This window comes from Bombina bombina, chromosome 5, assembly GCF_027579735.1.
Source record: "Bombina bombina isolate aBomBom1 chromosome 5, aBomBom1.pri, whole genome shotgun sequence".
In the NCBI taxonomy this organism is placed as follows: Eukaryota; Metazoa; Chordata; class Amphibia; order Anura; family Bombinatoridae; genus Bombina; species Bombina bombina.
The window spans coordinates 1,051,717,530-1,051,743,072 of NC_069503.1; the positions used below are offsets into that span (position 1 = coordinate 1,051,717,530).

Consider the following 25,543-nt stretch of genomic DNA (forward strand, 5'->3'; position numbering starts at 1 on the left):
CTGACATCTGATCTAGAACAATCTTTGGAGATAGATCCGCATAATCCCCGTTCCACTGCCTGAGAAGCATAACTGCAGAGGTCTGAGATGGAACTGAGCAAATGGAATGACGTGCATGACTGAAACCATCAGACCAATAACCTCCATGCACTGAGCCACTGACGGCCGAGGAAGAAACTGAAGAGCAAGACAAGTACTGAAAATATTTGACTTTCTTGCTACTGTCAGAAAAATTTTCATCTCTAGAGAATCTATAATGGTCCCCAAAAAATACCACTCTTGTAGTCGGAATTAAGGAACTTTTTCCTAAATTCCCCTTCCAACCGTAGGGAGTGCAAAAAAGACAACAACAACTCTGTGTGGGAGTTTTCTAGTTGAAAAGATGGAGCCTGAAACTAGAATTTCGTCCAGATAAGGAGCCACTGCAACACCCTTCAATTGAAGCACCGCCAACAATGCTCCAAGGAACTTAAATATTCTGGCTGTTGCCAGACCAAAAGGAAGAGCTACAAACTGAAAATGTTTGTCTAGAAATGCAATTTTAGGAACCTGTGATGATCCCTGTGAAAGGGAATATGCAGATAAGCATCCTTTAGAACCACAGTGGTCATGAACTGACCTTCCTGAACCAAAGGAAGAATGGAACAAATAGTTTCCATCTTGAAAGACGGAACCCTGAGAAACTTGTTTAGACTTGAGATCTAAAATAGGTCTGAAAGTTCCCTCCTTTTTGGAAGAGATTGGAATAAAAACCCAGGACCCTGTTCCTGAACCGGAACAGGAACTATCACTCCCATGTTGGAAAGATTCTGAACACAATGTAAGAATGCATCTCCTTTTATCTGATTTACAGATAACCTGGAGAGAAGAAACCTGCCTCTGGGAGGAAAATTTTTGAACTCCAGTTTGTAACCCTGGGACACGATATCTACCACCCAGGGAGATCCTTAACATCTCAAACCCAAGCTTGAGCGAGAAAAGAAGGAGTCTGCCCCCCACAAGATCCGATTCCCAGATCGAGGGCAGATCCTTAATGCTGATTTTGAGTCAGCAACAGGCTTCCTGGATTGCTTCCCCTTATTCCAAGACTGATTTGACTTCCAAGATGGCTTGGACTGTTCCTGCTTGGAGGAAGAAGAGGAAGATTTACCAGAGAAGCTACGAAAGGAATGAAAATTACTCTGCCGACCTTCTGTTTAGGTCTTTTATCCTGAGGAAGAGAATGCCCCTTCCCTCCCATATCAGAAATAATCTCAGCCAAACCTGGCCCAAACATGGTCTTACCCTTGTAAGGAATAGACAAAAGCTTAGACTTAGAGGACACATATCTGCAGACCAGGATTTTTAACCATAAAGCTCTGCGAGTTAAAATGCAAACCCAGAAATTTTAGCTCCCAACTTGATGGACATGTAGAGAAGCAACTGCAGTAAAAGAAATAGCCAACTTCAAAGCCTTGAATTCTATCTTGAATTTCTTCAAGAGGAGTATCTTGCTGAAAAGAATCAGACAATGCATCAAAGCAATATGCCACCGCACTAGTAACCGTAGCAAAACATGCAGCCGGTTGCCATTCATACCCCTGGTGAACATAAATCTTTTTAAGCAAAGCTTCCAACTTCTTATCCATAGGATCTTTAAAGGAACAGCTGTCCTCAATAGGAATAGTGGTCCTCTTGGTCAAAGTGGAAACTGCTCCCTCTACCTTAGGAACCATCTGCCAAGATTCCTTAATAGAATCAGCAATAGGAAACATCTTCCTAAAAATTGGAGAAGGGGGAAAAAGGAATCCCAGGTTTCTCCCATTCTCGTGCAATAATATCTGAAATACGATCTGGTATAGGAAAAACTTCCACTGAGGAAGGGACATAAAAAAACTTATTAGGAGGGGCGGAGGCGCGCAGCGTCGGTGATGGCCGCACTTCACTAGAGCTCCAGCATCGGCGGTGAAGGAGCCTACCTTTTAGCTATCCTCACGCATCTCTAGAGCCCTAAAAACAGTTCCTGGCAGCATGTGAACAACTGGGGAGCTGATTGTAGGGGTTTGGCTGCATATTAGAGCTTACAACTTAGCAGCATCGATCAGCGGGCCTAGGCCGTGCATATGACCTGTCCTAGAGTGATCGGATACCAGAATGAAAGAACAGAGCAATCCCCACAAGTGGAGACAACGCCCATAGATTATCAGGGCATACAGCTGCATCCTCAATTCCGGTGCCTGACCTAGTGTCAACGGTCCCCAGACTCTAGCGACTTGAGTGAGAGACATCCTCCCGACATCCGCCATCTTGGGGGTAAGAGATCCTGCAAGCGCAGCACAGCACAATATGGGCATTGAGGGGAAAGCACAATAAAATCTCAAATATAGCGTTACAGAATCCCAGGACATATGTAGTAACTTTTTAAACTGTAAACCTGAACGCTGCATAACAAGCAGAATATGTAAACGCTATACTAGCCTTAGACAGCAAGCCCCTATGCATCCAAAATAAATGCCATACTGAATCACATGGAAGGCTGGCCATCATACTACCCGGTCCTCTAGCCACCTACGAGGCTTGCTTACTAAGCACAGAATGAACTCTTTAACTTGCTTAAAACTAGCTATAGAGGTGCACATCTTGTTTAAGCCACCTTGGTCTTGCTCTAAGACATCAGAAACTGGACACTAGCCACCATAAATACAATATAGGCCCATTCTACTGGGTTAAATAATCTGTTCCCCTGATCCTAACATGGCGCAGAAAAAGAACACAAAAGCGGACAAAATAATCAAATCCATTAATACTGCTGCCACTGTGAGCACCTTTTTCAAGAACACAGACAAAAACAAAAGAAAAAAAGCAGATGCACTCCACATGGGAAGTGAAGATGAATCATTATCAGATTTCCCGGGCACCCCTCCAGACCACACTTTCTCCCCAGACCCTGCACAACAGACCCCCGACGGCCCAGTGACACTCAAAGCCATGGAAGCCCTAATAAAATCAAGTTAAGTCCTGCATCAAGTCTGAATGTGCTGAGCTTAAAAGAGATTTAAATGAACTTGGCTTTCGTGTTTGAGACCTTGGAGGACGATAGGGAAGAGCTAGTAAAGGAAATGTCCTCTATGTCTCACTCAATTGAATCGCAGCAAAAGCAAATTGTCGATTTTAGAAAATAAAATTGATGACATTGAAAACCGGGGCGTGCCGGAACAACCTCAGGATTAGAGGGGTCCCAGAGACAATAAAAGGCGAGGATATACCTGACCAGCTGCAGAACATGTTTCAATCTCTGGCGATTGCGTGCCAAAGAATAATAGAAAATATCCCCCTGGAGAGGGCTCATCGTGGCTTTACGTCCCCAAACCCTCTGATAACCAACCTCCCAGGGATATCATTGTCTGCTTCCAAACTTATAGAGATCGGGAGAAGATATTCCAGATGGCAAGAGAACACTCTGCATTCACGTTTCTGGGATCTAAAATCCAGATATACCAAGACCTTTCAGTAAGAACGCTTCAAATGAGAAGAGGAATACGCCTTCTTTACCGCCCACCTTCGGTCTCTGAAGATCCATTACAGATGGGGCTTCCCTGTCTCCCTACAGGTGGTTAAGAACGGCAAGCGCTTTGAGTGCTCGAGCCCCCTCCGCGATTACCGACTTCTGTGGTTAGACTTGATATTCCTGTCCCAGAAATGGCTACTACTCCACTGGTGAAAGAAAGCCCAGCACCTCCTAGGCCGCAGAGGAGAATGTGGTCAGAGGGGTGGGTCAACAAGCAAGGCAAGAAAAAGCAATGTGTAGAACCACCTAATCAACTAGAAAACACTTGACCCATAGTCTGTATCTATTGGTGACTGTAAGTTCTCAATATCTGGACAACTCGCCAGCCCTCAGAAAAGGATGGTAACCCCCTTACATGCAACTGTTTACATTAATGTTTTATGCTTTAGAATAGTATTTTTTGTTCTCTGTTCTTTCACTTATCTTTTGCTAGCTTTCCAAGTTTTAAATCAATGCGTAGATTCAATGATATATAACTGCCTAAGAAATGGGCCCTAGCCCTAATGGGACATTTTAGATCACTATCATATACTAATAGGGGTCACAATAAGAATACGTTAACACAAGATCATTGCAGTTTTGATTTCACTGTTTGAAAAGCTGTCAAACTATTTATTTGTTTATACTCTGGAAATGTTTGAGGTAATATTCTCTATGTTAAATGCTCTTGGTTAGAGCTCCGCCGAGCCGATCTTTCCTCCTCTGTCAGTTTTTCTCTTTCCTTTAACCCTTCTTCTCCTGGAAGAGAGGGCATAGATACGCTTACCTTTCTTCTCCTATTTCCTCTCTTCTTTACCTTTTTTTTTTCCCTTCTTTCCCCTATTCTTTTCCCTTTTTCCACTCTCCTCTTTCCTCTTCCCCTCTTTTCTTTCTTTGTTCCTGTTTAACAGTGTTAAAGTTTGGTGCAGACTGATCATACTGATAATTAGCCTCGGTGGTTTGCTCACACAACATCTTAACACACTACTCCCTCATAACCCCTAGACAAACATGGATTCACAACACCCCGACTAGTCAAATGAGTACGTTCAGTATACCCTCACAAAACGTTAAAGGCTTTTTTGGCCCCTCAAAAACGATCCCATAGCCCTCCACGACTTCTATAAAAAGCGCTTGGACGTTGTAATGATCCAAGAAACACACTTTAAATGAAATCACGAGCCTACCTTGTCCCAATTTTACTTTGACCAGCATTTTTTAAGCTCTGGCCCGACTAGACATAACGGAGTAGGCATTTTCTTTAGAAAAGGGAACTTCCTTTAAATTTGTTACAGAAAAACTCAAGACCATGATGGCAGGATATTAATCCTAGTGGGGTTATACTACGGAAGACCGATAACAATTGCCAACATCTATGCCCCTAATCGCCCTCACCTCCCTTTTTTCGCAAAGTCACTAATCTAATATTAGACATAGCCAAGGGACCAATCTTACTAGGGGGGGGACTTCCATTTTCCTTTCTCGCCTACACTTGACACCTCTACAGGTAGGTCTTACTTGCGAAACGTCCAAATAAAAGCTAGTAGCCAGGTAATTAATACCATCCCCCTCATGGATACCTGGAGAATCACACACCCTTCAACTAGGGATTATACATTTTTTTTCCAGCCCACAGCGCTCCTACACCCGGTTGGACTATATCCTTTGTGACCAAAATATACTGACGTCCCTTTCTGACTCCAGGTTATGTCACACTACATGGTCTGACCATAGTATGGTATGCTCCACATTTAAATGGTCCCCTAAACTCTACACCTCCAACACTGGAAACTCAACGACCATATTCTCAGACCCATTAATAACCTCTGACATTACAGAGAAGACTGAGGAATTCTTTTCCATTAATATTCCCTCTGTCACCTCCCCCGCAAATAATTGGGAAGCATATAAATGCTACATAAGGGGACTAATAATGAGCCACACTCACAAATTAAGAAAACAAAAAGCGGCACAATATTTGAAGTTAACAAAGACTTTCATAGCAGTGAGAAGGCACTTAAACAAAACCCCAAATCTCAACAACTCCTGGCAGCCTCACAACAAGCTAGGGAAGCACTTAACCAGTACCTGGTTACAAATGCACACCTCAGAGCTCTCACGCAAAAATCAAATTTTTTTATAGAGAGCAATAAGGCAGGCCGCCTCATGGCTCGCTCCCTCAAAAGAAACGTTATAAGACTTTCATAGCTAAAATATCTGATGCCTCGGGAAACTCTTTCACAACTAGTGGAGATATAACTAACCAGTTTGCAAAATATTACACCTCTTTGTATAATCTTGCACCCCCCAATACAAACACAAAACGCCAGCTATTGCTAGATTATCTATCAGAGTCCCAATTACCATCCCTCTCTGAGGAGGAAAGTGCTTCTTTAGATCCCCAGTTCACCCAGCAGGAGTTGTTAATTGCCATCAAAAACCTTCCACAGGGTAAAGCCCCAGGCCCTGATGGCTTCACCCCAAAGTTTTATCACCTATTTAAAACATTGCTAGGCCCCCACCTCTTATCACTATATAATTCTATAGGTAATGGTGGCCATTTTTCAAAAACATTGCTAGAAGCGACCATTTCGGTTATACCGAAACCGGGTAAGAATATAGAGCAAGTATCTAACTATTCCAATTTCATTAATAAATATCGACATCAAATTATATGTGAAATTGTTGGCATCAAGAATCAACAAAGTTCTCCCTTCCCTCATCCATACTGACCAAGTTGGCTTTATTCAGAGAGAGGCCAAGGACAACTCCATTAGAGTCTTGCAAACCATCCATACTGCCAATACCCATAAGACCCCCCTGATTTTACTATCGACGGATGCCGAGAAGGCCTTTGACAGGGTGGACTGGGAATTTCTGTGGTCCGCCCTGTCAAGGTTCGGGTTTTCCAACACCCTAATCACACGAATACAAGCCCTATACAATAACCCTTCTGCTAGAGTTAATGTTAACTGCACTTTGTCCCAAACAATCCCAATATGTAATGGCACCCCGGCAGGGATGTCCCTTGTCTCCACTGCTTTTTGCTTTGGCGGTGGAGGTCCTCGCTTCGAGAGTTAGAAATAATGATAACATACAGGGCATTACTTTCGGCTCAGCCCACCAGAAATGCCTGCTCTATGCAGACGATATTATATTCACTGTCCACTCTCCAGCTATCTCCCTACCGGCCCTTCTCTCCGAATTAGTATCCTATAAAAAAATCTCCAATTTTTCTATCAACATGGAAAAGTCCACACTAATGCCCCTAAACCTGACCGAGGACGACCTCCGCTATATAAAGACCCACACTACTTTTCAGATAAATTACAAATTACGCTACTTGGGAATAGATATATCTCATCCAAACTTACAGAACTATTCAACCTTAACTATATTCCTCTTCAGGAACAGGTTAGGGCCACTCTTGAAACTTGGCAGAAACAGGGACTCCTCTCCTGGCTGTAGGGCGTATCAACGCAATTAAAATGACACTTCTCCTAAATACCTCTACTTATTCCAGACTCTCCCACTAGAGCTCCCCACTTTATACTTAGCTAAACAGCAAAAACTCTTTGAATCCTTTATCTGGGCGCAGAAAAGGACGAGAGTCTCCAAGCATACTATGTACCTAAGCAAGGAGGATGGTGGCCTGGGCGCCCCTGACCTAACTACTTACTACCATGCAACTCATGCTGCACGTATTACAGCATGGAAACACGCAAAACCAAACAAACCCTGGGTACAGATTGAAAACTATCTTACTTGAAAATCACAATCTGGGCGACATGTGCTGGACAACACCCAAAGACCAGCCTCCATTTATACTAACCACTTTGTGACAGCTACGTTGCGAACTTGGGATAAATTACTGACAATAGACAAAAAGATATCGAGCTTACCATCGCCCCTTACTCCTCTCTTGAACAACCCCCTAGTTATGCAGTCTGGCAGCATACCACGCCAACAATAGAGGGATCTCCCACTAACATCCCGATACACCTACTTCTTAATAAAGGACTGATTCGCCCGCAAGCAGAACTCTCTCAATTACTAGGCCCCCCATTTCACCTATGGTTTCCCTATTTACAAACTAGACATGGTATCACTTCCAACCCCCACAAAGCTGCCCTCACTAGAACCCTCACCCCCTTTGAGAATCTCTGTGCCTCGCCCGCTATAAGTAAAGCCCACATTTCTATCATTTACAAGATATTACGGGGCTCTTTCCCTTCTAAAAAAAAGCTTCATATATATCTAAATGGGAAAAAGAATTAGATATCAATATACCAGAAACCAACTGGAACCACATTTTTACAGAAATTAAAAGTCATCATTGTCATTGACAATTGTTGAGATGAATTACAAGTTGCTTTCTCGTTTGGTATCTGACCCCTCATCGCTTACACAGCATATTCCCTAACTCTTCCCCCTTATGTTGGAGACACTGTGGGAGCGTGGCACTCTATCTCACATTTGGTGGGTCCTTGTCCACTAATACAAAACTACTGGCAGGCTATAAATGATTGTATTAACACTACCTTAGGAACTTCAATAACACTATCTCCCACCATAGTCCTTTTGAATGACACACCTAAAATCCCGTGTAGATATAGGAAGAAATTACTGCAATCCATGTTAAATTGTGCCAAGCGCCTAATTCCAAGGTATTGGAAGAAACACCAAGTTCCTGATTTCTTAATGTGGGTAAGAGAAATGAATCATGTACTGTCTTTAGAAAATGTGTACTACACTTACATGGGCAAGCAAGACTTCATTGCAGATATACTATACATATGGGAGCAGAGAGAATAGTTACACTACAATCATAGCTGCAGTGTATATATTATATCTAGTACTACCCCCATTGTTGGGGTGTTGGGGACATGATCTGGCCGAGGCTTAGATTTTTAGATTTACAGATTTATATTTTTTCTAGGTATTGCATTACCAATGTACTTTTTGTATGATTCGCTATCACAGCTACTGTATTTTTCGGTCTGTACCTGATGTTTGTAAACAATCCATGTTGGATTGGCAATGTTGCATTCCATGTTATGTTATTCTAATTTATAAAAAAACAAAAAAAAACTGTTTAATGGAAAAAAAAACAAAAAAAACTTATTAGGTTTACTAGATTTCTTAGGAATAACCATGACTGACACCTCAGAGTCATCCAAGGTAGCCAAAACCTCCTTGAAAAACCTTAAATAAACTGCACAATAAATCTTGCAGCAACAATTTTTCACAAAATGAATGCAAAAAGAGACACAAACGTTATAGCCCCTAAACTTCAGACAGAAACTTAAATATAAACAGAGCAACAGCCCCACAAAAAAACAACAGGCAACCTCCACACCTCAGCAAGCTCTGCTGAGATGCCTACCTGACCTCCTTGCTGCCGGAAACAAAGTCAGAAAATGATCCGGACCCCCATACAGCCGCACCGGAGAGAACGCTGAACCACCTCTGAGGAGCTATGCAACAGAGCTGCAACATCCAGGAACAATAGGAAACAGCTAAAAGGGGGGCCAAAAACGTCCTTGCTATCTCAGATAAGCCTGCCTATTGTGGGCGTGGCCTAACAAACTTCCCGGTAGCCATTAATACACAAACAAAAAACATGTACCCAAAGTGAAAAAATAATAAACTGAGCCAAACATCCCCAGTGCCTGCAAAACTGCCATACAAAAAACCGTTAACCTAGAAGGCTAATTGTATATTTAGACAGAATTAACTGTCAAAGTGCCAAATTCTCCTATATCAAAACAGGGAAAGAAATAGGCACTTACCTCAAAAATCTGTCCGACAGCAGGACAGCTCATTTGGTATGAGAGGGGCATCCTACCTCACATGGACCTGTGGAAAAAAGAAAAGGCTGAGTAAACTACTCAAACTTTCAACCAAGGGCAGTATGAAATTACTTGGGAGGCCCAGTGGGGATTATACCCCACAAGTTCTCAAATGCTTAAAAGCCACCACTTGCTCTACTGAAGAGACTGACATGGACTACGGCTAAACCCCAAAGAAAAACAGAGCAAATTTGCTCTGCTTAAAAAATAACAAACTCTTGAAGGAAGAATCAGACACCTATCTTTACCCCTCCTTGCAACTGATACAAGCAAAGAGAATGACTGGGGATTGTGGGTAGGGGGAGTGGTATTTAACAGCTTTTGCTGTGGTGCTCTTTGCCTCCTTCTGCTGGTCAGGAGTGATATTCCCAACTTTAATTAAGATGATCTGTGGACTCACCGTGTCATTAGAAAGAAATATATATTTTTTTAAAAGTACTTAAGATGGGGGTGACCATTGGGAGGTGGGAGAGGGAAGAGAGCTGTTTGATTTGGATCAGGGGGTGGGATGTGTCAGGTGTGAGGGTGATCTCTACACTTAAGATAAAATTAAACTTACAAGCTACCTAATTAACCCCTTCACTGCTGGGCAAAATAAAAGTGTGGTGCGCAGCTGCAATTAGTGGCCTTCTAATTACCAAAAAGCAATGCCAAAGCCATATATGTCTGCTATTTCTGAACAAAGGGAATCACAGAGAAGCATTTACAACTATTTGTGCCATGGTTGCACAAGCTGTTTGTAAATAATTTCGGTGAGAAACCTAAAGTTTGTGAAAAAACGTTAACGTTGATCACATTTGTGTTTTTTTTTCCATTTTTTCATCATATTTTATTAAACAAAATATAGTAAATTATATGATATAATGAAAATAATGGCATCTTTAGAAAGTCCATTTGATGGCGAGAAAAATGGTATATAATATGTGTGGGTACACTAAATGTACTAAATTACAGCTAAACACAAACAGAAATGTAAAAAATTGCTGGCAAGTTTTCAAAAATAAGCAAAATTTATTACATCGCTAAGCTGCCTGGAGCAGCTAACTCCACCCCCCTTATCAGTGTTTAGACACAGGCATTGTATTTCAACTGAGTTCACATCTACTAGGCATGCTGCAGCAGATAATCATTGTGCACTTTTGCCTTCTATCAAAACAACAATAGATATAGATACAGCCATAGAATGAAATGTGTGGAGGGAGTTAGAGCTTTACAATTCAGAAACAAAAAAGAAAGCAGTAATGGCGAAACACTACAGTATAAATCTGCAGGTAAAACTACAGATTATATTGTGTCTCTATCCCAACTTGTTTTATGTCCCTTTAACAGTAAGAAAATTGAAAACCGGTCTGGTCACTAAGGGGTTAAATGTATTAGCAACAATGCTTCTAATACAATATATAACCAATTCACTGATATTATTTATTGTAAATGCAACCTAAAAAACTGCTGCAGTTTAGGAAGCTAGCAATGTCAACCTAGTACCATATAAAATCACTTCAAATTGCAAGTTTTAAAAGAAACCTTTTTTTTTCAATATCCAACTGTACTGCACAAATACCTTTAACTGAAACACGCTGATGCACCTTTCAGTTACAACTAGAATACCCCTTTAACAGTCATATTTACTTTTATTTGAGATTACTAAAAAATCACTGATTTAACATTGTCCGTAGATAAATAAATTTTAAAGAGTTTCTGAAACGTAAGAGAAAACATTAGACAGCATGCAAAGTATTACAGCTTCTCCTGGGATGGCTAAAATCTCAAAAGGAAATGATAAAACAGTGAATCTTAGGCCCTAACTGTGCAGTTCCCCAGAGATAGACAGAGATCTACCCAACAGATATAAGCAGCATCTGGATTATATAAAGAAAACTATCATTTGGATTGGAGAAACAATATGATTACATTTCTAGATGTTTGAGACGTGAAAGGAAATGAACAGGGGGGTCGTCCATAGAACTCAAACCCCACCTAGTGTGAAGCCTGCTTATTGGCACTTCTGCAGAACTGGAACAAAAGTTACAGCTCTTACACAACACGTTCATGAACAAACTAGCTGAAATTTGCTGACATTGTCGCTTTTAATACAGCATGTGGTTTGTTTGTTTTTTTTGTACCAGATAAAAAAGGTTCACTGTAAAAATGTTTTTTCCTAAATATGTTCCCCATGACTTCTTATACTACCTGCAGCTTATAAAAAGCATAAGAAAATGCTCATTATGCTTCTTTTTGCAACAGAAATAGCTGTATTTGCTCTTTGAAACCAAAGCCCATCACAATAGGCTGACTTGGCTTGCTGACAGATTAGATCTTGTTATCTTATCAATCAAATGCTTCCCTTTCTTATCATGGTTTCTGTACAATACTTAGAAAGAACTATTGAAAATCAACAGTTTAGAGCTTCATCTCTTCCGCCTCCCACTGTGAGTGTATTTCCTTCTGCTGGCTGGGTTTACATAGTTTCTCAATAGCCTATACTTAAGTATAGAAACTTTCAGTATAGGTGGGGATACTACAGGCTAAATCAGATATTTCAAATGCCAATATAAAGGCTAAGAAGCTATTTGTACCAATTTAATACGCTCCAGCAGGTAAAATGGATCATTGGGAACAAATTAAAGGAAAGTTTTTTGGTAAACTGTCCCTTTAAACTAAAGACAAATACATCTCACATGATATGCCACAGAGATGCAGAACATGTCTTACTCAGTAATTTTAAATGTCAACAAATGAATCAGTTTACAATAGCAAAAAAAAAAAAAAAAAAAAAAAGGAAAGCTCAGCATTTTAGTAAACAAGCTACACAGACTTTCAATGTCCAGTACAAAAATATGTTCACTCCTTACCTAATGTACGGTAACGGATCATTTTGGGCCATGCTAAGTAACCACTGCAAATCTTCATAACTTCTGTCCACTGTAAATAAAATGCAGATGTCACTATACACAGACTTTAAAATCAGTCATATTAAAAGGACATGAAACACTATTTTCTTTCATGTAATTGGCAAGAGTCCATGAGCTAGTGACTTATGGGATATACAATCCTACCAGGAGGGGCAAAGTTTCCCAAACCTCAAAATGCCTATAAATACACCCCTCACCACATCCACAATTCAGTTTTACAAACTTTGCCTCCTATGGAGGTAGTGAAGTAAGTTTGTGCTAAGATTTCTACGTTGATATGCGCTTCTCAGCATTGTTGAAGCCCGATTCCTCTCAGAGTACAGCGAATGTCAGAGGGACGTGAAGGGAGTAGCACTTATTTGAATACAATGATTTCCCTAACGGGGGTCTTTTTCATGGGTTCTGTTATCGGACGTAGAGATTCATCTCCTATCTCCCTTTTCATATTGACGATATACTCTCAATTTACCATTACCTCTACTAATAACTGTTTTAGTACTGGTTTGGCTATCTGCTATATGTGGATGGGTGTCTTTTGGTAAGTATGTTTTTATTACTTAAGACACCTCAGCTATGGTTTGGCACTTTATGCATTTATATAAAGTTCTAAATATATGTATTATACTTATATTTGCCATGAGTCAGGTTCATGTATTTCCTTCAGAAGACTGTCAGTTTCATATTTGGGGAATTTAAACATTTTAAGAAATTTATTTCTTACCTGGGGTTTAGTCTTTTTTTCAATTGACTACTTCTTGCTATTGCGGGTATTAGGCCTGCGGGTGCGTCAAATGCTAAACTTTATTGCATCATTTCCGGTTATTTTTAGTTTACGTTACGTTGTGCGTCATACTTGGCGCCAAATTTTTTTCATTATTTCAATACCCCATTGATGTTTGCCTCTTGTTTTTTTCTCTATCAGAGGCCTATGCTTTTACATTTTTTCCCATTCCTGAAACTGTCATATAAGGAAATAGATCATTTTGCTTTATATGTTGTTTTTTCTCTTACATTGAGCAAGATGTCCCAATCTGATCCTGCCTCAGAAGTTTCTGCTGGAACATTGCTGCCTGACATCGGTTCTACCAAAGCTAAGTGCATTTGTTGTAAAAGTGTAGAAATTATTCCACCAAATGTCATTTGTAATAGTTGTCATGATAAACTTTTACATGCAGATAATGTTTCCATCAGTAATAGTACATTGCCAGTTGCAGTTCCTTCAACTTCTAATGTACATGATATACCTGTAAATTTTAAAGAATTTGTTTCTGATTCTATTCTGAAGGCTTTGTCACCTTCTAATAAACGTAAAAGGTCTTTTAAAAATTCTCATTTAGCTGATGAAATTTCAAATGACCAGCAACATAATAATTTATCCTCTTCTGATGAGGATCTATCTGATTCAGAAGATCCTTCCTCAGACATTGACACTGACAAATCTACTTATTTATTTAAAATAGAGTATATGCGTTCTTTATTAAAAGAAGTGTTAATTACTTTGGATATTGAGGTAACCAGTCCTATTGACGTTCAGTCTAATAAACGTTTAAATGCTGTTTTTAAACCTCCTGTGGTTTCCCCAGGGGTTTTTCCCATTCCTGAGGCTATTTCTGATATGATTTCTAGGGAATGGAATAAGCCAGGTACTTCTTTTATTCTTTCTTCAAGGTTTAAAAAATTGTATCCTTTACCAGCAAAATCTATAGAGTTTTTGGAAAAAATCCCCAAAGTTGATGGGGCTATTTCTACTCTTGCTAAACGTACTACTATTCCTATGGAAGATAGTACTTCCTTTAAGGATCCTTTAGATAGGAAGCTTGAATCTTATCTAAGGAAGGCCTATTTATACTCAGGTCATCTTCTCAGACCTGCTATTTCTTTGGCTGATGTTGCGGCTGCTTCAACTTTTTGGTTGGAGAATTTCGCGCAACGAGAATTGGATCCTGACATATCTAGCATTACTCGCTTACTGCAACATGCTAATCATTTTATTTGTGATGCCATTTTTGATATCATCAAAATTGATGTTAGATCCATGTCTTTAGCTGTATTAGCTAGAAGATCTTTGTGGCTTAAATCTTGGAATGCTGATATGACATCTAAATCTAGATTACTATCTCTTTCTTTCCAAGGTAATAATTTATTTGGTTCTCAGTTGGATTCTATTATTTCAACTATCACTGGAGGAAAAGGAGTTTTTCTGCCTCAGGATAAAAAAACCTAAGGGTAAATCTAAGGCTTCTAACCGTTTTCATTCCTTTCGTCAGAATAAGGAACAAAAACTCAATCCTCCTCCCAAGGAATCTGCTTCCAATTGAAAGCCTTCCTCAAATTGGAATAAATCCAAGCCATTTAGGAAACCAAAGTCTGCCCCTAACTCCGCATGAAGGTGCGGCCCTCATTCCAGCTCAGCTGGTAGGGGGCAGATTAAAGTTTTTCAAGGATTTTTGGATAAAATCTGTCCAAAATCATTGGATTCAGAGCATTGTCTCTCTGGGGTATTGAATAGGATTCAAAGTAAGACCTCCTGTGAGAAGATTTTTTCTCTCACGCATCCCTGTAAATCCAGTAAAAGCTCAGGCTTTTCTGAACTGTGTTTCAGACCTGGAGTCTTCAGGGGTAATCATGCCAGTTCCTCCTCAGGAACAAGGTTTGGGGTTTTATTCAAACCTATTCATTGTACCAAAGAAAGAAAATGTATTCAGACCAGTTCTGGATCTGAAAATTTTGAATCGTTATGTAAGAGTACCAACTTTCAAGATGGTGACTATAAGGACTATTCTGCCTTTTGTTCAGCAAGGACATTATATGTCCACAATAGACTTGCAGGATGCATACCTTCATATTCCGATTCATCCAGAACACTATCAGTTTCTGAGATTCTCTTTTCTAGATAAGCATTACCAATTTGTTGCTCTTCCATTTGGCCTAGCAACAGCTCAAAGAATCTTTTCAAAGGTTCTGGGTGCCCTACTATCTGTAATCAGAGAACAGGGTATTGCGGTGTTTCCTTATTTGGACGATATCTTGGTACTAGCTCAGTCTTTACATACTGCAGAATCTCACACGAATCAACTAGTGTTGTTTCTTCGGAAACATGGTTGGAGGATCACTTACCAAAAAGTTTCTTGATTCCTCAGACAAGGGTCACCTTTTTAGGCTTCCAGATAGATTCAGTGTCCATGACTCTGTCTCTAACAGACAAGAGATGTTTAAAATTGGTCGCAGCATGCCGGCACCTTCAGTCTCAGTCATTCCCTTCAGTGGCTATGTGCATGGAAGTTTTAGGTCTCATGACTGCAGCATCGGACGTGATCCCCTTTGCTCGTTTTCACATGAGACCTCTACAGCTTTGCATGCTGAATCAATGGTGCAGGGATTATACAAAGATATCACAATTAATATCCTTGAATCCCAATGTACGACACTCTCTGACATGGTGGATAGATCACCATTGTTCGGTTCAAGGGGCTTCTTTTATTCGGCCAACCTGGACTGTGGTCTCAACAGATGCGAGTCTTTCAGGTTGGGGAGCTGTTTGGGGATCTCTGACAGCACAAGGGGTTTGGAAATCTCAAGAGGCGAGATTACCAATAAATATTTTAGAACTCCGTGCAATTCTCAGGGCTCTTCAGTTTTGGCCTCTGCTAAAGAGAGAACCGTTCATTTGTTTTCAGACAGACAATATCACAACTGTGGCTTATGTCAATCATCAGGGTGGGACTCACAGTCCCCAAGCTATGAAAGAAGTATCTTGGATACTTGCTTGGGTGGAATCCAGCTCCTGTCTAATCTCTGCGGTGCATATCCCAGGTGTAGACAATTGGGAGGAGGATTATCTCAGCCGCCAGACTTTACATCCAGGGGAGTGGTCTCTCCATCCAGATGTGTTTTCTCAGATTGTTCAGATGTGAGGTCTTCCAGAGATAGATCTCATGGCCTCTCATCTAAACAAGAAACTTCCCAGATACCTGTCCAGGTCCAGGGATGTTCAGGCGGAAGCAGTGGATGCACTGACACTTCCTTGGTGTTATCATCCTGCTTACATCTTCCTGCCTCTAGTTCTCCTTCCAAGAGTGATCTCCAAAATCATTATGGAACAGTCTTTTGTGTGGCTGGTGGCTCCAGCATGGCCACACAGCTTTTGGTAGTCGGATCTGGTTCGGATGTCCAGTTGCCCGCCTTGGCCACTTCCATTACGGCCGGACCTACTATCTCAAGGTCCGTTTTTCCATCAGGATCTCAAATCATTAAATTTGAAGGTATGGAAATTGAACGCTTAGTTCTAAGTCATAGAGGTTTCTCTGACTCAGTGATTAATACTATGTTACAAGCTCGTAAATCGGTCTCTAGAAAGATTTATTATAGAGTTTGGAAGACTTACATTTCATGGTGTTCTCATAAATTCTCCTGGCATTCTTTTAGAATTCCTAGTATTTTACAGTTCCTTCAGGATGGTTTGGATAAGGGTTTGTCTGCAAGTTCCTTGAAAGGACAAATCGCCGCTCTATCTATTTTATTTCACAGAAACCTTGCTATACTTCCTGATATTCACTGTTTTGTACAGGCTTTAGTTCGTATTAAGCCTGTCATTAAATCAATTTCTCCTCCTTGGAGTCTTAATTTGGTTCTGAAGGCTTTACAGGCTCCTCCATTTGAGCCTATGCATTCTTTGGACATTAAACTACTTTCTTGGAAAGTGTTGTTCCTTTTGGCTATCTCTTCTGCTAGAAGAGTTTCTGAGCTATCTGCTTTTTCTTGTGAGTCTCCTTTTCTGATTTTTCATCAGGATAAAGCAGTTTTGCAGACTTCTTTTCAATTTTTACCTAAGGTTGTGAATTCTAACAACATTAGTAGAGAAATTGTTGTCCCTTCCTTATGTCTTAATCCTAAGAATTCTTTGGAGAGATCCTTACATTGTTTGGATGTGGTAAGAGCTTTGAAATATTATGTGGAAGCTACTAAAGATTTCAGGAAGACTTCCAGTCTATTTGTTTTATTTTCTGGTCCTAGGAAAGGTCAGAAGGCTTTTGCTATTTCCTTGGCTTCTTGGTTGAAACTTTTGATTCATCAAGCTTATTTGGAGTCGGGTCCGGCCCCGCCTCAGAGAATTACAGCTCATTCTACTAGATCAGTCTCCACTTCGTGGGCTTTTAAGAATGAAGCTTCAGTTGATCAGATTTGCAAAGCGGAGACTTGGTCCTCTTTGCATACATTTACTAAATTCTACCGTTTTGATGTATTTGCGTCTTCAGAAGCAGTTTTTGGTAGAAAAGTTCTTCAGGCAGCTGTTTCAGTTTGACTCTTCTGCTTTTGATTTAAGTTTTTTTCTTTCAAAAATGAAATAAACTTATTTTTTTGGGTTGTGGATTAATTTTTTCAGCGGAATATGGCTGTTTTTATTTTTATTCCATCCCTCTCTAGTGACTTCTTTCCTAATGGCAAGAGTCCATGAGGCGCACCCTTTTTATGGTGGTTATGTTTTTTGTATAAAGCACAATTATTTCCAAATTTCCTTTGTTGATTCTTTCTACTCCTTTCTTTATCACCCCACTGCTTGGCTATTCGTTAAATTGAATTGTGGGTGTGGTGAGGGGTGTATTTATAGGCATTTTGAGGTTTGGGAAACTTGCCCCTCCTGGTAGGATTGTATATCCCATATGTCACTAGCTTATGGGCTCTTGCTAATATGAAAGAAATTAATTTATCAGGTAAGTTCTTACATAAATTATGTTGTTTTTTTCAGGACTCAAATAGAGCACACATTTTAAAACAACTATACAATTTAATTCTGTTTGCTTTATTCTCTTTGTATCCTTTGCTGAAGGGCATACATTGTGCAGTCACCAATCAGCAGCTAGCTTCCAGATCCTGAGCCTACCTAGGTATGCTTTTCAACAAAGGATACTAAGATAACAAAGCAAATTAGATCATAGAAGTAAAATGGAAAGTTGTTTAAAACTATATGTTCTATCTGAATTATGAAATAAATATTTTGGGTTTCATGTCCCTTTTAATTAGGGAAACTGTGTAGTAGATTATGTATAGTAATATAATATAGGTGCATTGTTAGTATAATTATGTTGTACACACACAATAATAAAGCCCATCTTGCAATAGTTCAAGTCATTTTTTGCACTAGAATGTCCCTTTAACATATGGTTTAAGTAAAGACACAAACCTATCTGGTGAGTATAAACCCCATCACCGCTAAGCCATTTCTGTGCTAAAGCTGTTTTTAGGTGTATGCATTCATTGAGATACCAACAAAAATCATACGTCCTTTTTAAAAAAGGCTTCATCAATGGCACTCAAGTGATGGCATCTACTTTCAACTTGTAATACGAGCGAAAAAACTGACGCACGCAAAGACCTGTGATGAACCTCTTTTTGCTCACGCATAACTGTTAGCACTACACTTGTAATCTAGCCTATAGTCTCCAAAAATTAGTGGTAAAGGAAATGTTCTGCTCCACCGTGACCGCACTCCAGTAACACTTTAAAAGGGGCATGAAACCCAAAAATGTTCTTTTGTGATTCAGATAAGAGATTACATTTTTTCAAAAATTTGTCCAGTTTACTTCTATTATTAAATTTGCTTTTTTCTTATGTTATTCTTTGTTGAAGAGATATCTAGATAGGTAGCGTGCACATGTCTGGGGAACTGCATACCAAGAAATAATGCTGCCATATAGTGCTCTTGCTAAAGTATAACATTGTTGCAAAACTCCTGCCATTTAGTCCCGCAGACACTTGCACACTCCTAAACTTACCTTCATGCTTTTCAACAAAGGATAACAAAAAACAAAGAAAATGTGATAATAGAAGTACATTGGAAAGCTGTTTAAAAGTATCTGAATTATGAAAGAAAGTTTTGGGTTTTATGTCCCTTTAATACATCGGAATAATAGCAAATATATGTATGTTCTTTACCTTTTGTGTAATCAACAACGGCTTCTAAAGCCGCTACCCGAACATCCACAAAGTGTCCACATTCGGCATAGGACTTAAAAACGGACGGATCACTTGGGACATGGCCATTCTTTTGTAGCACTCGAATGGCTCTTAAGCAACTAGGGAAAGAGAAAACACATTAAAAAAAAAACTAAATAGTGTAACAAGGTATATCTTGTAATTGGTTTACAATGGCAAGAATGTAACTTTGATCAAAGTGAATTACATGTAAAAAGTCTCTCAAGCTTGTAATCCAAATTTGTGTGAATTTAAAGGGACGTAAAAACAGCTTTGATGTACTCAGAAATTACTCAATGTATTGCAAAAATCCACTGGCAAAATAAATCTTAAAAAAATGTACACCTGTCACATTTAAAAAAAAAAAAATGCAATTTCTGAAGCCCATGAACATAACACCTTAAAAAGTCTCATGTGTTTGTAATCTGATTTCCACTACTATCCATTTATGGACTGATATACAGGAAGTCATGTTCATATCAACCAATCGATGATTAGGGTGGAAACTAAGGTCCTATCCAGTATCAGAAATGTGTACCTGATAAAGTGTTTCTTTTTGTATTGCAATTCACAGATTTGTACAGAATTTTGTTTTTTGTTATTCATAATGGAATAGTAAAAGTGTAACACTCAAATATTTGTTGCTATTTTTCTATATTAAACATGGTGTCAAAATGAGCCAAATGCTGCAGACCTCATGTATTTGCCTCACTAACAATTTACAAAAGCTGAAATTCTGCACTTATATAGTAATCAGCAGCTGTGGGCTTTGGAGGTGACTGTAAAGACCGATTCTATATAAATGTGAACTGGTTAGAAGTAGGGGATTGGTACATTAGAAATAGAGGGAGGTGTGTATGTAGATGCATAGGGTAAAGAGGGAGAAGAATGAGAAAGGACACATGTATGGTTTTGAAGAATAATTTTGGAAGGAGATACAGGAATTAAATGAATATCAGGTAAATAGAATAAATAAAAGTGAACCAGGAACTCCCACAGTAGGCCCAGGCCTAAATAAAATGCATACCTTACAGTTATAGTATGCCTGTAACTAGGCAGCAGTTTTTCCATATTTAGAAAGCGAGTGATCTCCTCCAGGATAAGACGAACGTCCGCATTTAGATTATCCAGTGTTCGCGATTCATTGTTAACACTCACTGCGGGTGTCACAGAATTTGAGAGGGCATCAATAAGTTCTGCTCGGTAGTAATTATCTGAAAACTAAAACAAACAAAAAAAGGATTTATTTATGCAATATGCATAAGACAAATATCAAGAGAGAACCATATTTAAGAGTATACAGGCAGGGCGAGGTCTACTACTATTATTATTTTGTTCCTAAAGTGCCACAAAATGTCATAGTACTGGGTAAATGAATAGGGTATACACAATGACATTGACTCATAGTAAAAAGGAATTTAGATCTATAAAACAGACTAAACAAAACAAATAAATGCAGGAGTGGGGGCCAGCTCCAAAGAACGTACAAACTGCAGGATTACTAGGATTTTCTGCCAGTAAAAAAACACCTAAATAAAATACATGGGAATCGTATACAAATTTAAATAAAACATATGCTATAAGGGAAGAATAAAGATGTCCAAGTAATACACTAGCTCCTAAAGGGGCCACGTCTCTGCCTGGTTTTGTTTTGTCATCTCTTTATAATGTGCCAGATTTTCATGACGCAATGCGTCCAAGAACATCATTTTGCCCTTATTTCTAATTATTGTCATTTACTGGATCGTTTGATAGCTGTAAACTTGCAGTATTTTGTATTTTATTTTTTTCTTTGATATATTTCAGTTTGTTAATGGAAATGGATGAGACATTGGCAAATAGTTAAGCCAAATATTGTTTAATTTGGGAAAAAAGCTTATTTCATGCACAAAGAAGTGATTGAGCCCTCTTGGAAATCATAAGCGCACAACCACAAATAACAATGGTAATCTGGGAAGATGATTTGACTGTGAATAGTAGATGTTTTTATGACTGATACATAATTTCCCAAGCTAAAATATTAAAAGCTTTGCACATGATTATAATTTAATAACAAACATTTTTGTTTCCATTTTACAAAATTTTCGTTTTTTTTGAAAATGCATTATTAATATTATCATTTATTTGTAGAGTGCCAAAATATACTGCAGCACTAGAACAAACGTGCATTATGCAATGATACAATTTACAAAACAATTACAAATGTGATGAAGGGGTAAAGGTCCCTGCATGTGTAAAAAGGTGATACATACAGATGGCCTAAAGCACGGGTGTCAAACACAAGGCCCGCGGGCCGAATCCGGCCCGCCAGACCTCGTCATGTGGCCCGTGTAGCCGCCGCCGGCCGCCAGCCTTCACCTTTTATTCTTGCTTTTTTTTTTTGACACAAGAAAGCCGCCTCTTCAGCGCATGCGCTGCAGCCTACAAGCCAGAGAACGTCTGCCCTCTAGCGGCGCCGGCCGTTCTACACAGGAAACCTCCACTTTACATGCATTCAGGAAACCTCCACTTGTTTTATATTGAGCGCATGCCATCCTGTGATGTGACAGATCCAACGGCTGCCTGAACCCTTCTCTCCTGTACTGTAAGTACATATGATGTATGTGGGGGGTCTGCTTATTATTCTGCTTAAAAGTCTGAGCGGTAAACTTTGGATATACTGACCACTTCCGTTTCACTTTACAGTGGTATAGGGACCATAAACTACAATCAAATAACCCAAAAATGTCCAAGAAAAGAAAAAGTTAAAAAAAAGTTAATGCCTTGTGTTTGCCATATGTGTAATAAACAGTGTTTGGCAATATTTGTATGTTTAAAAAAAAAAAATTACTGTCTGTTACCAAAAATCATTTTTCAATAAATTGTACAATTATTGTACAATTATTGTACATTTGAATATCTACTTGCCATTATTCTGACTATGTTTCTGCTTTCAGAGCTAGTTATTACTTACATTATTACAAAAAACAGTAATAATTGAATGCAGTGACAATAATTTATGATAATAAAGAGTGGATACATAGTCCTACAGATACAACCGGCCCTTTGAGGGTGACCAAACTGCTGATGCGGCTCCCGATGAATTTGAGTTTGACACCCCTAAAGTGTTGGTACCCTTCCACTTTTTTAAGAAATCGCACAATTTTCTCTGAATGAAGTTAAAATTTACAGTATGGTATCCACCATTCTTTATTTCGAATGTAATAGAACAGAAAGTTATGACTTCACATATTACTTTAAACATTAAGACAAATGAGAATGGTAGAGACAAAAACATAATTTATGCTTACCTGATAAATTTATTTCTCTTGTGGTGTATCCAGTCCACGGATCATCCATTACTTGTGGGATATTCTCCTTCCCAACAGGAAGTTGCAAGAGGATCACCCACAGCAGAGCTGCTATATAGCTCCTCCCCTAACTGCCATATCCAGTCATTCGACAGAAACTAGCCGAGAAAGGAGAAACCATAGGGTGCAGTGGTGACTGCAGTTTAAAATTTAGACCTGCCTTAAAAGGACAGGGCGGGCCGTGGACTGGATACACCACAAGAGAAATAAATTTATCAGGTAAACATAAATTATGTTTTCTCTTGTTAGGTGTATCCAGTCCATGGATCATCCATTACTTGTGGGGTACCAATACCAAAGCTAAAGTACACGGATGAAGGGAGGGACAAGGCAGGTACTTAAACGGAAGGGACCACTACCTGTAGAACCTTTCTCCCAAGAAGCAAAAGTATCAAATTTGTAAAATTTTGAAAAGGTATGAAGCGAAGAACAAGTCGCCGCTTTGCAAATCTGTTCAACAGAAGCCTCATTTTTAAAGGCCCAGGTGGAAGCCACAGCTCTAGTAGAATGAGCTGTAATCCTTTCAGGGGGCTGCTGTCCAGCAGTCTCATTGGCTAAGCGTATTACGCTCCGAAGCCAAAAAGAAAGAGAGGTTGCCGAAGCCTTTTGACCTCTCCTCTGTCCAGAGTAAACAACAAACAGGGAAGATGTTTGATGAAAATCTTTAGTCGCTTGTAAGTAAAACTTCAAGGCACGGACTACGTCTAGATTATGCAAAAGACTTTAAAGCATGGACTACGTCCAAATTATGTAAAAGATGTTCCTTCTTTGAAGAAGGATTAGGACACAATGATGGAACAACAATCTCTTGATTGATATTCTTGTTGGAAACTACCTTTGGTAAAAACCCAGGTTTTGTACGCAGAACTACTTTATCTGTATGGAAAATCAGATAAGGAGAATCACATTGTAAAGCTGATAACTCAGAGACTCTACGAGCCGAGGAAATAGCCATCAAAAACAGAACTTTCCAAGTTAAAAGTTTGATATCAATGGAATGAAGGGGTTCAAACGGAACTCCTTGAAGAACCTTAAGAACCAAGTTTAAGCTCCATGGAGGAGCAACAGGTTTAAACACAGGCTTAATTCTAACCAAAGCCTGACAAAATGCCTGGACGTCTGGAACCTCTGCCAGACGCTTGTGCAAAAGGATAGACAGAGCAGAAATCTGTCCCTTTAAAGAACTAGCTGATAATCCTTTATCCAAACCCTCTTGGAGAAAGGACAATATCCTAGGAATCCTAACCTTACTCCATGAGTAATTATTGGATTCACACCAATGAAGATATTTGCGCCATATCTTATGGTAGATTTTCCTGGTTACAGGCTTTAGTGCCTGTATTAAGGTATCAATGACTGACTCGGAGAAGCCACACCTTGATAAAATCAATCTCCAGGCAGTCAGTCTCAGAGAAATTAGATTTGGATGATTGAAAGGACCTTGTAGTAGAAGGTCTTGTCTCAGAGGCAGAGGCCAAGGTGGAAAGGATGACATGTCCACCAGGTCTGCATACCAGGTCCTGCGTGGCCACGCAGGTGCGATCAAGATCACCGATGCTCTCTCCTGTTTGATTTTGGCAATCAGTCGAGGGAGCAGAGGAAACGGTGGAAACACATAAGCCAGGTTGAAGAACCACGGTGCTGCTAGAGAATCTATCAGCGTCGCTTCTGGGTCCCTGGATCTGGATCCGTAACAAGGAAGCTTCGCGTTCTGGCGAGACGCAATGAGATACAATTCTGGTGTGCCCCAACGATGAACCAATTGAGCAAACACCTCCGGATGGAGTTCCCACTCCCCCGGATGAAAAGTCTGACGACTTAGAAAATCCGCCTCCCAGTTCTCTACACGTGGGATATGGATCGCTGATAGATGGCAAGAGTGAGTCTCTGCCCAGCGAATTATCTTGGAGACTTCTAACATCGCTAGGGAGCTCCTGGTCCCCCCTTGATGGTTGATGTAAGCCACAGTCGTGATGTTGTCCGACTGAAATCTGATGAACCTCAGGGTTGCTAACTGAGGCCAAGCTAGAAGAGCATTGAATATTGCTCTTAACTCCAGAATATTTAGTGGGAGGAGTTTCTCCTCCTGAGTCCACGATCCCTGAGCCTTCAGGGAATTCCAGACTGCACCCCAACCTAGAAGGCTGGCATCTGTTGTTACAATTGTCCAATCTGGCCTGTGAAAGGTCATACCTTTGGACAGATGGAGCCGAGATAGCCACCAGAGAAGAGAATCTCTGGTCTCTTGATCCAGATTTAGTAGAGGGGACAAATCTGTGTAATCCCCATTCCACTGACTGAGCATGCATAATTGCAGCGGTCTGAGATGTAGGCGCGCAAATGGCACTATGTCCATCGCCGCTACCATTAAGCCGATCACTTCCATGCACTGAGCCACCGAAGGGCGCAGAATGTAGTGAAGAACACGGCAGGAATTTAGAAGCTTTGATAACTTGGACTCCGTCAGGTAAATTTTCATTTCTACAGAATCTATCAGAGTTCCTAGGAAGGAAACCCTTGTGAGGGGTGATAGAGAACTCTTTCCCTCGTTCACTTTCCACCCATGCGACCTCAGAAATGCCAACACTATGTCCGTATGAGATTTGGCAAATTGAAAGTTTGACGCCTTTATCAGGATGTCGTCTAGATAAGGGGCCACTGCTATGCCCCGTGGTCTTAGAACCGCCAGAAGAGACCCCAGAACCTTTGTAAAAATTCTTGGGGCTGTAGCTAACCCGAAGGGAAGAGCCACAAACTGGTAATGCCTGTCTAGAAAGGCAAACCTTAGGAACCAATAATGATCTTTGTGAATCGGTATGTGAAGTTAAGCATCCTTCAAATCCACTGTGGTCATGTACTGACCCTCCTGGATCATAGGTAGGATTGTCCGAATAGTTTACATTTTGAACGATGGAACTCTGAGGAATTTGT

At 40.0% G+C, this 25,543-nt stretch overlaps 1 protein-coding gene across 2 annotated transcripts in view; it reads right to left on the reverse strand.

Annotated features, from left to right (window-relative positions):
• Positions 1 to 25,543, reverse strand: part of TAF2 (TATA-box binding protein associated factor 2) — a 382,948-nt gene that overhangs the window by 164,620 nt on the left and 192,785 nt on the right. For both annotated transcript variants that reach the window (XM_053715318.1, XM_053715317.1), the window contains exons 19-21: positions 20,290 to 20,483; positions 19,224 to 19,363; positions 12,231 to 12,300 (exon numbers count right to left, since the gene is read on the reverse strand). In XM_053715318.1, coding sequence (XP_053571293.1) covers positions 12,231 to 12,300; positions 19,224 to 19,363; positions 20,290 to 20,483 — 404 coding nt within the window. The remainder of the gene's footprint in view (positions 1 to 12,230; positions 12,301 to 19,223; positions 19,364 to 20,289; positions 20,484 to 25,543) is intronic.